Source organism: Panulirus ornatus, chromosome 55, assembly GCF_036320965.1.
Source record: "Panulirus ornatus isolate Po-2019 chromosome 55, ASM3632096v1, whole genome shotgun sequence".
NCBI classification, from domain to species: domain Eukaryota; kingdom Metazoa; phylum Arthropoda; class Malacostraca; order Decapoda; family Palinuridae; genus Panulirus; species Panulirus ornatus.
Genome location: NC_092278.1, coordinates 29,106,892 through 29,121,052, shown reverse-complemented (window position 1 = coordinate 29,121,052; position 14,161 = coordinate 29,106,892). Strand labels below are relative to the sequence as shown.

Sequence of the window (14,161 nt, the reverse complement as noted above, 5' to 3'; positions counted from 1 at the left end):
AGTAAGTAATGTAAGGGTAAGAGAGATGTGTGGAAATAAAAAGAGTGTGGTTGAGAGAGCAGAGAGGGTGTTTTGAAATGGTTTGGGCACATGGAGAGAATGAGTGAGGAAAGATTGACCAAGAGGATATATGTGTCGGAGGTGGAGGGAACGAGGAGAAGTGGGAAACGAAATTGGAGGTGGAAAGATGGAGTGAAAAAGATTTTGAGTGATCGGGGCCTGAACATGCAGGAGGGTGAAAGGCGGGCAAGGAATAGAGTGAATTGGATCGATGTGGTATACCGGGGTTGACGTGCTGTCAACGGATTGAATCAGGGCATGTGAAGCGTCTGGGGTAAACCATGGAAAGTTGTGTGGGGCCTGGATGTGGAAAGGGAGCTGTGGTTTCGGGCATTATTGCATGACAGCTAGAGACTGAGTGTGAATGAATGGGGCCTTTGTTGTCTTTTCCTAGCGCTACCTTGTATACATGAGGGGGGGAGGGGGATGGTATTCCATGTGTGGCGAGGTGGCGATGGGAATGAATAAAGGCAGACAGTGTGAATTGTGTGCATGGGTATATATGTATGTGTCTGTGTGTGTATATATATGTGTACATTGAGATGTATAGGTATGTATATTTGCGTGTGTGGACGTGTATGTATATACATGTGTATGGGGGTGGGTTGGGCCATTTCTTTCGTCTGTTTCCTTGCGCTACCTAGCAAACGCGGGAGACAGTGACAAAGCAAATAAATAAATAAAAGCCATTTTAGCATATCAAAAAGACTTCTTCCCCGGATCGTAAGTAAACTATGCAGTTTGTGTTTCTGTATCTGGTCTTCGAGATACGTGAAAGTAATTTTTCCATGTCATTCATCAGCCCATCTCTTTTCTTCGTGATGACAATGGAATTAATAGATGCTGAAGATTTCACTGCATGAATGATTCGCTTCTTATCCTTTAAGATGTCAAGATCGCCTATTGCAAAAGTCCTAACTCTTGTCCAATTCCCATTACTGGCTAGCTGCCTTCATGCTGGTCAATTCTCCTTAATTTCATCTCAAGAGTAATTACCTTCCTCTTCTTCTCACCAGAGGTAAGAGACACAGATGGGCATTTTGTAAACATGATGGGATGCACAAACACAAAATACAAAAAATACTGGCGACACAGTACACTGTAGAGTAACGGTTGTTTACACTCATGATCGCATGGCTGACTGGAAGCTGCAGCTCGCTGCCACTGTATAGCATCACGAGAGTATCAAATCGCATATTGCTAACCAAGGAGATCAAAATTTGAAGTACAGTTTCTAAAACGCATATTTCTATCACACCATCATAAAGTCAAAAATTCCTTAGTCAAGGAGCACCTCATACAAAACCCAACCAACTATTGCTTTATCTAATCCCATTCAATACAATAAAATGCTCGATATTACATTCTGCAACTGTTACTATTTCCTCTAAGCTCTGCACTTGCACTACACAGCAAAATTACACACAATCCAGAGCCATCATTGATGCAAAGCTAAATTAGACTTTCATGAGTAAAGGAAAATAAATATCTTTTCACAAAAATATGTAGTAGGTTTTTTATCAAAAAGTGATTTAAATACTACTTTGCTGACCAGTTTACTTTCCTTCATTTTCTTTCTATCAAAATTCATACCAACACCAGGATCAATTCTGTAGACCAGATAGATTAATCTCCCTGCACCAAGTTTATCTGGGTCATAGAAAAGCTCATTCCTGTCATAGCCTTCAAGTCTAAGCAAAGTGGACACTTAAGAGTCAAACCAACTCACTTTACAATACATTCAACAAATGGCTCTGCCCTCTGGCCCGAACCCTAGTCTATCTTAACGTACCCAAGATACGGCACAAAAGAGTATAGAAACAAGAGTAAATAAACATTGTTGAAATACATAGGCTGGATGACAAAAAAACAATAAAGTTCTAGTTCAAGGGCACCACAGAAATAAGTCAAATTTGGAAGCATCATAATACATCAATGAGCTTCTTACAGTACAAAAGGGTTAGACCAGGAGTACATCATTTACAACATTATTTTTCTCCTACCACAATGGATAATGATAGTGGGAGGGATAAGATCATCTGAGAACATTTGGTGCATAAGTGCAAAAACACTTCTAAAAATAAACAAAAAATTTGAAAATTTCATTTCCTACATGTGGCAGTAAAATTTGTGCTCTAAATCATGCTTCCTTATGTAAATCACTTCTTATCAAACATAGGAAATCCACAAATAAGCATTTCATTCAAATGCATAAGTTACTACCACTAACCGATTTGTGCCAGTAACCCTGGTAAATTTATTGTGCATCCCAAGCTCATTCTGTTAGCAGTAGCACAAAAGGATTACAGGGGTCACAAAGGGTCTGAGTTAATATCACATAGGTTGTTACAAAGTTAAATCAACGTATGTGTTTCATTACATACATTACATAGTTTCGTATGGTAAGTTATATCAAGTAAATGCAAAAATTGGATACAAACAAAATTTCAGGTGTCTTGTTTTAAACAATAAGATGCTGCAACATTTCTAGCATGTTTTGTTTAGACCCATCCCAAAAAGGCTCTATTTCTTCACATCTTAAGACATAGTGTTCTAGTTTGTGTCCAAATCTTTGGACACAAACTCTACAATTCACATGATTAACATCTCCAGATAGGCTAAAATGCCAATAGTATCTAGATCCTAGCCTCATCTAGCAATTACAACATCTTGTAATCTATTGATATTATTTCTCCACATACATGTTTTACTTTACAGTTCTCACTGCGATGAAAAATGTTTCTACTTGTGCTTATCTGAATTCATCTACGTACTTCAAAAAGGTTTGTTAGATCCTTTGTAAATATAGATTTGCCAAGCTCACAGAGGCCTATATGAGAGGGAATCCATAATTCTATTTTAATCAACTGAGCAATAATGTTTGAATATATGTCTCTGGCTTCAGAGACCAAAATGTTACACTCTGATCTCAGGATGTTTAGAGCAATCAGTAAAGATAAAGAATCAGAGATAATGAAACTTTCTGTAGCAGTGGTTTCTTCCAGCTCAAGATCGATTCAAATCCGTAAGTGATTTTCATAGTACCCCTAACCTACAACTGACCAAAAATAATATTTGACCCATTAGAGCCAACAAGACAGTGAAAATATCTGGATACTTTAACAGTTTAGGCCTGCAACATTCTCAGCATCATATAAATTGAACGATTTTGTTCTGCAGTCCTGGTGTAGTGTTTGGGGAATACAATAACAGTTACAGAGCATGATTTGGAGCAAAATATGTTTTGCCGATATATCAAAAAAGGCTGTACATGTAAGGGTTATGTACATTATGGAAACTGTTGGGTCAATGTAAGAGTAGGTAATACCCTAGCGAAATATCAACAGAAATTCTAAAAGAACTTCAACTAGTAACCAAAAACGATGGAGGAAATATACCAACATTAGATTCATCTTATGCTAGGATCACATGGCTACTCATTTTGTCAAGTTTGTTGACACACAGCATCATTTGTACAGGGCTCATTCATGGGTTTGACAGGTATATAAAGCACTTGGATTATCAACAAGCAAGCCAAAACTAAGGTTTAAGAAAATGAGCAAAATTTGAAATCCCAAAAACACAGTCACATCATTAATAACAGAAAGATTCCAACATATATGGTCTTTGTCACACATTTTTTCGTATACTATAGAGTAGAAATCACAGATAGGCAATGATAATGTACAGCAATAGCACAAAATAATATAAATCAACAAATAATTACAAAACATCACTATATATATAATGTATAATTGAATATCATTCAAAAACATGACTCTTCCATGAGTAGCCTGACACACCTGGCTGCACTTTACTTTCCATTGACCTTACCTTGAATAGGAATAATCAATAAGTTCCTCTAAATAATGATAAACTAAGAGAAAATAAGTAACCCTAAGGTGCTTGTTTTCCATCCTCAAACAGAGGTGGGAAGACTGGCTGGGCTGGACACTGGCTCAACCAATCACTTAACCACTTAGCAAGCTGCAGGGTTCATTGTCAATACAAAGCCATAATCTGCATTTTCTCTCATGAATGCATGGTCCATCATCCACTCCAAAACATTGTATATATAAGAGTAATACTGACAAGCCTGCCATACAAGAGAGCCATCTCAAAGGCCAGGGAATTCTTTTCATACAGAAAAGACATTTGCACCTATGTTGAGTTTATGACTATCACACCAAACACATCATGTTTCAACCTGAATATTGAATATAAGATATATCTTAACTCTTAGGGAGGTTAGGTGAGGTTTTCATAGGTTCTGTTCATATCTAACTTTCATTAATCCCACACTCACATACCATTATAATCATTGACCTACATCATTCAGTAAAACATAATACTCATAAATCATGCTCCATAACTGTTATTGTACACTCTAAATATTACAAAAGCACTGCAGAACAATAGAACATAATATCTAAGTCTAATGGCAATGCAGAGCTAAGCATATAAATTATCAGTATCTGTTCTTATTACTTCGTAAATCTAGTTATTCAAGATACAGTGTGTCAATACCATATAAGAGAAGGTTAAGGGGTACTACTGAAGTAAGCTATGGATTTTAATAAAATGCAATAAACAGGTTCCGTATAATCATTATGGGTGATTCAATTATGGGGTGCATGAGTTCCACGAACCTTTTTACATTACAACACTAAATATGCAAGAGACTGTAAAGCAATGATCTTAAGGGAAAATGTCAGGTTAAAGAAATTAAAAGTATCTATATACAGATATTAATTTTTTTTTTTTTTTTTATACTTTGTCGCTGTCTCCCGCGTTTGCGAGGTAGCGCAAGGAAACAGACGAAAGAAATGGTCCAACCCCCCCCATACACATGTATATACATACGTCCACACACGCAAATATACATACCTACACAGCTTTCCATGGTTTACCCCAGACGCTTCACATGCCTTGATTCAATCCACTGACAGCGCGTCAACCCCGGTATACCACATCGCTCCAATTCACTCTATTCCTTGCCCTCCTTTCACCCTCCTGCATGTTCAGGCCCCGATCACACAAAATCTTTTTCACTCCATCTTTCCACCTCCAATTTGGTCTCCCTCTTCTCCTTGCTCCCTCCACCTCCGACACATATATCCTCTTGGTCAATCTTTCCTCACTCATCCTCTCCATGTGCCCAAACCACTTCAAAACACCCTCTTCTGCTCTCTCAACCATGCTCTTTTTATTTCCACACATCTCTCTTACCCTTACGTTACTCACTCGATCAAACCACCTCACACCACACATTGTCCTCAAACATCTCATTTCCAGCACATCCATCCTCCTGCGCACAACTCTATCCACAGCCCACGCCTCGCAACCATACAACATTGTTGGAACCACTATTCCTTCAAACATACCCACTTTTGCTTTCCGAGATAAAGTTCTCGACTTCTCACACATTCTTCAAGGCCCCCAGAATTTTCGCCCCCTCCCCCACCCTATGATCCACTTCCGCTTCCATGGTTCCATCCGCTGCCAGATCCACTCCCAGATATCTAAAACACTTCACTTCCTCCAGTTTTTCTCCATTCAAACTCACCTCCCAATTGACTTGACCCTCAACCCTACTGTACCTAATAACCTTGCTCTTATTCACATTTACTCTTAACTTTCTTCTTCCACACACTTTACCAAACTCAGTCACCAGCTTCTGCAGTTTCTCACATGAATCAGCCACCAGCGCTGTATCATCAGCGAACAACAACTGACTCACTTCCCAAGCTCTATCATCCCCAACAGACTTTCAATATATATCTTTTTAAGCTACAATAATCAAGATCATTAATCTAATATTTTTTTACAGCCTTGACAATGGTTTATGCCATCCAACAGGTGCCAATGTGATACACAGGGCTTCTAAATAAAAACTTTATTAACTAAAGATACCTCTTTCTGCCTCACCCACATGTTGACTAATGGCATTCTTTCCACAAACATACAATCTCTCCTTGTTATACATAACACCTGACAACACTTAACTCACACAGCTCATTCTTCATAACTCTATATATTTTCCTACAATGAGCAATATGCACTAGCCCTAGCCTTTGGCAAAATGGTACAAGCCATAGACACAAGGAGGTACAAATGTTTAGGCAGAAGCATTAGGTACAAAAATTGGGTTAAAGTAGTCAGTAGGAACATTAGGTAAAAGCCCATGCAAACACTGTGCTAGAGTTGCCCTCTGCCAGTGGCCTGTTAAGGGTGAGGCACTAAAGGATAAGTGGCCTGGAGTTCACTAGTTATGGAGACCACTGCCATGGCCATCCCCTTGAGGGAGTTCCAATTGGGAACAGGCATCAGAGATATAGATATTTAGATAGATAAAACAATGTATATTTCATTTCCTTCTTTACTGAACTTGTGTATTTCTATATTCTATAGACTTTGACTGTTCTCCTAAGATGTTCATTCTTCTGTTTTACTCGGACATTTATGGATAGAACAACATTAATATAAATGTTTGGATACAGATGTCATTATTAGATGGTTTTCATATTATTTACTTTGGTTAAGAGCATAAATTCTTTGTCTTTCCAACCATGTAGCACAAGTGTTGTTGGCTTATGGGCCAAGTCTAGAGCTTTATCACCCTCTATAAGACAGTTATAAACTTATTGCATTTCTGTCGGAACAAAATTCAATTAGTTAAGACCATCTGGGAATTACTATACTATTCAACCCAAAAAATGCTCTATGGGATCCAAACAAGCTCTCGGAGGGTGTTTGTCCAGCTGTCTACAGGACATCAAAAAATTACTTTGGATTGCCAGTGATGTCCCTCATGTCCAAGTTAATAGGCAGCAATCGATCTTTACACTCAGAGCAGTTAGCATAAAGTGCCATTGAGTTATTGCACCATTCGATTCATGACTTTCAGTCTTGACTAACAGAAGTCATAATAAAGTGCCATCTGGTAATTAACATGCTTTACAAACTAAATAAAGCTCAATAAAATCCAATGAAGCACTATGTAGGTGTTTGTTATTGGCTGTCAGCAGAAGTCAGAAATTACTCTGTGATGCAACAGTTGTCCCTACTGTTTTACTCCATGGGCACCAAGAATTCTTTATATTTTGCACAGCTGGTATAAAATGTGTTAAACCCACATTTCCCTCTACTTCAAAGACCTGCCTTCTTTGCAAGTACCTACCCATAACACATGCACAATACACCAGCTCCCCCTCTCTTAATCAATTAATTGAAGCCTACGAAGTTCACTGATATATGTTATGAAAGTCTACAAGTTATTTCAGTTGTGCCCCTAAACTGGGACTTTACCCAATAATCTAAGTACAAGACTCTATCCACTAGCCATGTCTAAACCACATAACTCAGAGTTTTTATCATGTGGCATTTAATAAAACCACTGTACTCTCACAAGCCAGAGAACACATTACACAAAACATTTACAAAAATCATTATCAATATATCTAAGGTGTCATATTCTCATTTATATACTGATAATCCATAAAGATTTGCTGTTTCTCATTCCCCTACATTTTTCTTTCCTGCTTTACTTAATTATGTCCTAACATACAAAATAACTAATTTTCCTCATCATGTAATACCCTACTTGTCAAATTCAATCATACAATTTAGATTTATGGCGCAGCATAGGCTCAAAAGCATCAAAAACTGACAAAAACAGTATCATAAGCAGCAACATAACGCAATTTGGGAGAATATTGAGGACAAGGTAGGAATACAAGAAATATGATGGGAGAGAACAAGTGTAAGGCCTGATACTATAAAAAATAACTAGATGAAGAGCTATAGATGAAGAGCTGAGACATCAAACATTTTCAACCGAAACCGTAATGTTACGAGGGTGAGGACACGGTAATTAAGCAAAAAAATCATGAAACTGTAAGGGAAAAGAGCTGAACGGTGTGGAGACCGGGATGCCGCGTCAGCTTGGACTGTCAGCTGGTTACGTCGCCGCTAGGTACCGTTATTCGCCCTAATACAGTTCCTCCCCAATTCATGTCATACAACACTATGCTTCATACATCACTCTACATCTATCAAAATACATCCTTTATTCACACTATAATAGTTCCATGACACCTTAGTCCGTCATTAATCTCTTTGATCCAAGCATCACGTTTATCAGCTGTCAAAAAATCCCTAATTATTGCAATAATTCCATCTCACCTTGACTGTCATATATCCCTTTAACCCACATATATATATTAATATGCATCTACATTCAAACAATCATCAGCATCACTAATCTCTAAGCATTCACATTATAATTGGAATAGTAGTAGGGGAACTGGACGAACATAAGCATCTCGATTCCCAGGGAAAACAGCTAGGTTCATTTAATAACAATACGTAAATGGTTTACCTTCGATTTTGTCTGCTGGCCAGAAGTAAAATGTACATGGTAACAGAAGTAATCCTAGAAAACTTGTCAGGAAATAGAAAAACGTTGAGCCAGACTCATCATACTCAAACTTCATTCCAGTCATGGTGCCTTCCAACTCACTAGTCAACAGACACCGTCAGACCGAGTCCAAAACTTCAAATGAGAACCTATCTACTATTTGTTTGAAATTCATCAACATAGTTCTAATTTATGCTGAATGTCAAAAAAATGATAAATATTTACCCTTATTATATTTTGGTAAATTTTATCAAATCACTTCTTACACAAATATAAACGTATGGTTGCACGATAGATACAGCAAGCATACGGTAACCATTCGTCGTAAATTGAAACAAGAAACATTATTAACTTTTCTAATTACAGAAATACATAATTCAACCACTGTTTCATTAATAACTTCTTATTCTCAGTATATGAAAAAGCAATATAACATAACACAGTGTGTGATCATTCCCTAATGAAACTTAGCAACTGTAAAATGTCAACAGCTGATTATTGTGGATTCTCTTTTCCGTTTTCTACATAAAACCTGAGGATTACATGTGGATGCACGCTTTCGATTGTGAATGAGTTTAATAAAGTAAACAAATTTAAATGTCTGACCTAGGATAGCACATGAAGTATTAACAAATAATAATTTCCAACGATGAAGGGTCACTGAAGTTTTATTAGGTAACACAAAAACCTCTACGAATTTTACATGAAACTGCACCGATTATACCAATCAATATTAGAAACAAATAATTGGATCTAATAGTTGAAGTAGTGTGATTCAGCCGAACTAATGAAGAAAAAAACCTTAGACGTCATCTTTTTCAGTCATAAAGAATTATGTATTTAACACAGAATCAGTGAATTAAGGGTTAACTAAACAAATAAATCACATTTTATGATTCCCAACAGGTAAAGGTCCAACTTGAATTTCTCAAGAGTCCCAAACTCGTAGCCTTCTTCATCAATCAATCTTGTTTCAACCTAGGTTTCTCTTGAAGACATGTAAGAAAACATAGTTAAAAGGACACCAGATATCTCATAAAGGGAAATGTAAGTAATATGGCACTCACTAAAGGCTTATTGTTAACCATGAAGAAACTTGTCTGGAAGCATGGGGGGTGATTTGCCACAAGGCGCCTATAATTTTAGTTATTCCCATAAACCCTAGGCTCATTGAAATGTTAATGCTTGGCATCAATATCAAAGTATCATCAGAAATATCGTTTTCAGAGAAATTTCTTGACTTAGCGTTACAGTTAAATTCAATGATATCTCATGGTTGATAAAACGAAAAGGAATCGGAAATACCGTGAATACCTGACTATTTCTGAAGGGTTGCTCTGTCGGTCTGAAAGTTAGACATCAAGAATGTAATGAATCTTTTTTATTTATTTATTCCGTTCTATATCTTATCGATGATTTTTTTTGTCTGGAGGGGATACCGAATGTTCTGGGCATCAAAACTGGGACTAATTTCCACATCCCGTGACATCGTGGGCGTCCGTGGGAATTTCTTTCGGGAAGAACTGCAAAGCCAAATTCAGTTGAACAAACAATCAAGTAGGAATTGGATGTGGGAAGCTCACAGCAATGGAATTCAATGCATTTTACATTCTGAAAGGCTCCGTAAAACATTGATGGCTTCCATGTATACGAAAGCTACTTATAAAATTTTCGTGGGGATAAATTCGTCCTCGGATGCCCACAGTTGATATGATGATGCTTACTATGACATTCTGACAGAGAAATTCGTCAAATTATAATGAATGTACGTAATTTGTTGTTTTCATTATAACAAGTTCTTAGGACCTGATTTCCATTATGTTGTGTGTTCCACATTAGCATATCAAAGTCTCATATTTTTCACACACATTCTCTCACCTTAGCGTTACTTACATTCAATGAATCCTCATGTTGATAAACGAAATGATTCAAATCCCTGATATCCTGACTCATTCCTGAATCTCTATCTCTGAACGCCTAGACATCAAAATTGTATGGAACCCTTTCTTAATATATTTTTATTCCGATTCTATATTTTCTGATTTCATTTTTCTGAGGGTACCAAAATTTTTCGGCCTCAAAACTCGCTCATTTCCAATCCGCTGACATGTCCACTCCTGAAATTCTAAAACTGCAATCCAATTCATTACAAACTCAATCCCGAATTGACTTGAGCAACCTACTGCAATAATAATGCTTTATTACATTTAAACTCCTAAACATTTGATGCTTCCAATTATACGAAAGCTCATAACCATTCTTCGTGGGTTTCTCCTGGGAAATGCCACACGTTGATATCGTATGCATACATGACATTCTACCAAGTTCTCTCAACATTATATATAAATAAATCAATACCTAAGACCGGCCCTTCGTATATACGCACTATTCGCTCAGAGCGTAGGGCCCTAACCACTTTAAAGATCTCTCTTAGGATAGAGAGGTTTCGAAAAGGCCGTAGCTGTCCCTTTCAGTTGAAATAACCTTAACTATATGGTTAATTTTGATCAGGTGAAATTGCATGAATTATGGACATATAAGTTTAGTATAACGTCAAAACAGTACAGTCATTCAAAAATACAATGATTCAATACTACGACTGCACACCTATGATTCCCTCTTGTAAAATTCGGGAGCAGCTGTTTATTTGAGTCACTCTTGTCGATTTTTAAAACGTTTTAGGTGATTTCCATTTCATTAATTCACCTCAAAGTGACTTTTTACCACTAAAACATAATTTTCTTTCATTTTGAGTGTCGTAAACGCACTCTGTCAGCACCATCTGTTTTCAATAATCCTTACCTGTGCTCCACAATGTTGCTGCGTTCTCTCTCTCTCTCTCTCTCTCTCTCTCTCTCTCTCTCTCTCTCTCTCTCTCTCTCTCTCTCCTATATGTATTATTTTGGCCACAGTTCACGTGAGCTATGTGCCCGTGTCCACCGCTCAAAATCTTGGGCCCGCTTGTGGGCCCCCATCTCTTCTGCATGCTGATCACATTCACAGTCAACATTCAGTTTATTCCACTCATCCACAACTTACATACCATACAAATTCTTCTGTCCATCTTTTCTAACAAGTACGCTGCTTAATTTCATAGTATGGCCTTTGGTTGCTCTATCCTTGCATCTTTCGAAATACTGTTCACTGCTTCACCAAATTGGTATAAAAACTAAAAGGTTGTGATCAGTTCACGCCTCACTTTTCTCTCTGCTGTGATGAGCAAACTCAAGGGCTTAAAACTTCCCTCGGCACTATCTTTGTTGCCATCTATGGCAACCAAATTTGAGAAGCATAATCTAGTTTTAGCTCAGTGTTGGATGTGAACAATTCACTGAATATTTCCTCATCATTAACTCGAAAGCAATTGAGTGTGTGTGATAACCCATTTGTACCATACGTAGAGGAAGTTTTAAATCTGTCAATGAGAAAGTCTAAAGAAGACCAAACCAAGACGGTACATCTTGGTTTGGTCTTCTTTAGACTTTCTCAATTATACTTTTTGTGTTTAGGTGTGATGACCAGACCCGTAAGGCTTAATCCAATTTTGGTTTAATGACGCGAATAGCTAACCAAACCTTTCCTTATCCACACGGTTGAGTACGATGTTTATATTTGCCAGCAGATAGTTTTATTCTTTCGCAGTTATCTTGATGTGAAATCCTGCCAACAGGCCAGACACACTGTATGTGTAATTACCTAATTGTGAATGCCTACTTATATTGTGTGGGGAGGGAGTTTTGCACTCTTAGGGCCCATCTCTTGAGTGTGTGTGTGTGTGTGTGTGTGTGTGTGTGTGTGTGTGTGTGTGTTTTATTTGTGATCTAAGGGTAGAGAGCCTTACACTCTTGTTGCTCGTGTAATGTAATTATCTAATTGTAATTTACCTGAAGGGAGTTTTATACTTGTGGTTCCCCATCTCTTGAAAATTCTTTATCATACAGTTTCTTATATTTATGTATGATGTCCGCATTAACCGTGCCCTCCGTCATTCCATTCCTCCAACATTTATACTATAAGTACTTCTTAGCATTTTTCTAATAGTTGGTGTCTTGCCTCAGTTCATGCTATGTTCTCTTGTTGCTTTATCCATACATCTCAAAGAACTGTGATCTTGTTATCTCTCACTCTTCTGTCTTTCAAGGTGGGCAAATTTAAAGCCTCTAGCCTTTCTCTATAACTCAGCTATCTCACTTCTGATACCATTTTTATTACCCTCCTCAGGACTATTAGCTCTTTGTGTTTCTTTAGGTGCAGTAACCAAACATAAGAAGCATATGCTACTACCATTCCCTGTGTAGGATATAAACAGCTTGCTAATTATTTCTTCATCTGTATAATGAAAGCTATTTTCATATTTGACAGTAGACAGTTTGTCGCCCTAACTCTGGTGACATCTTAGGAGCGATGTCAATTTCAAAGTCCTCATTCAGAATCCTGAAGCTTATTTCCAGCTGGATGATAATCATATTGAGGTCTCTCACTCTGTCCTATCCTCATTACATATGCACAGGTTGACCTTCGTCAACCACGTTTCAGACTGACTTTGGAGTCTGTTTACGTTCTTTTGCAATCTCCTTCGATTTTCACTTCCCTAATGACCTTTGCATCATCTGCAAAGGGAGGCGTCCACACCTTCAGACAAGTCGTTTACATGGTTTAAGAAGAATAATGGTCCCAGAACAGGAACATTTGACACTCCACTGGCCACCTCGACCTATTTGGAGAAGGATCCATTGACATGAGTCCTTTGTTTCCTTCCACCAAGATAATCTTCTGTCCCACGAAAGAGTTTTCTACTTATTCCTGCCTGGCAGTCTAGCTATTAAATCAGCCTCCCATGTAGTACAATGTCATCTGCTTTCAAGCAGTCGACATATAAAACAATCCACCCAGCCTTCCTTGAGTATCTTTTCCAGAACCTAACTGACATAACTCATCAAGGAAACCGGTCACAGTGTAGGTCAGTGTCTCTTCCGTGTTTCCTTTCTTACAGATAGGTATGACTTTCGCCCTCTTCCATTCCCGTGGCACTCTTCCTCTCTCCAGCGACAAGTAGAACGGTATTTCAAGACGTATTTCTCACATTTTCAACATATATTTCATCAGGACAATGAACCTTATATGGGTTAAGACCTCTTTGTGTTTTTAATGTCTTTTCTAGGTGTCTCGATGTTTTCTAAAACCTCTTCCCACTTCTATCTCACTGGTGCGGGTTAGGTTATATTGTCTTACACTGTGAATACGCTTCTGAACTTGTCATTCAGTTTGTCACATACGCTTCATCCTCAACAACTCTTCCCTTTGAATCCCTTAGCCTGGTTAGCTACTCTTTAACTGACAATTGACTCTTGAAATTATGGAGAATTTTCCTGACTCAGCCACAATATTCATTTTACTTTTTTTCTTTTCATTCCTGTCTTATCCTGGATACTTGTGTTCATTGTGCTCTTGTACGTACCTTCCAATTGCTAGCTAACTGGGGTCCGTCTGTATCACCGCCACCACTGCATATCTCGAAGCTCCATCTTTTCTGAAACCTTTCTTTCTTCTTTCTTGCCATTCCCATAGAATTACTTTTTCATCATCACAAAGCCCTGGTTCCTGGCCAATGAACTCCATTTCCCAATCTTTGGTTATGTATGTATTAATAGTTTTGTGATACAGGTAGAGAGTTTTTCTTTC

General features: G+C 37.8%; 1 protein-coding gene across 3 annotated transcripts in view; it reads right to left on the bottom strand.

The window, feature by feature from the left end:
- The window catches only part of Sec63 (translocation protein Sec63), a 249,369-nt gene extending 240,765 nt beyond the window's left edge, over positions 1-8,604 (bottom strand). For 2 of the 3 annotated variants that reach the window (XM_071693313.1, XM_071693314.1), the window contains exon 1: positions 8,441-8,604. In XM_071693313.1, coding sequence (XP_071549414.1) covers positions 8,441-8,564 — 124 coding nt within the window. In that variant the 5' untranslated portion in view covers positions 8,565-8,604. The remainder of the gene's footprint in view (positions 1-8,440) is intronic. The other variant, XM_071693312.1, reaches the window with a different exon arrangement.
- Between the last annotated feature and the right edge of the window lie 5,557 nt (positions 8,605-14,161).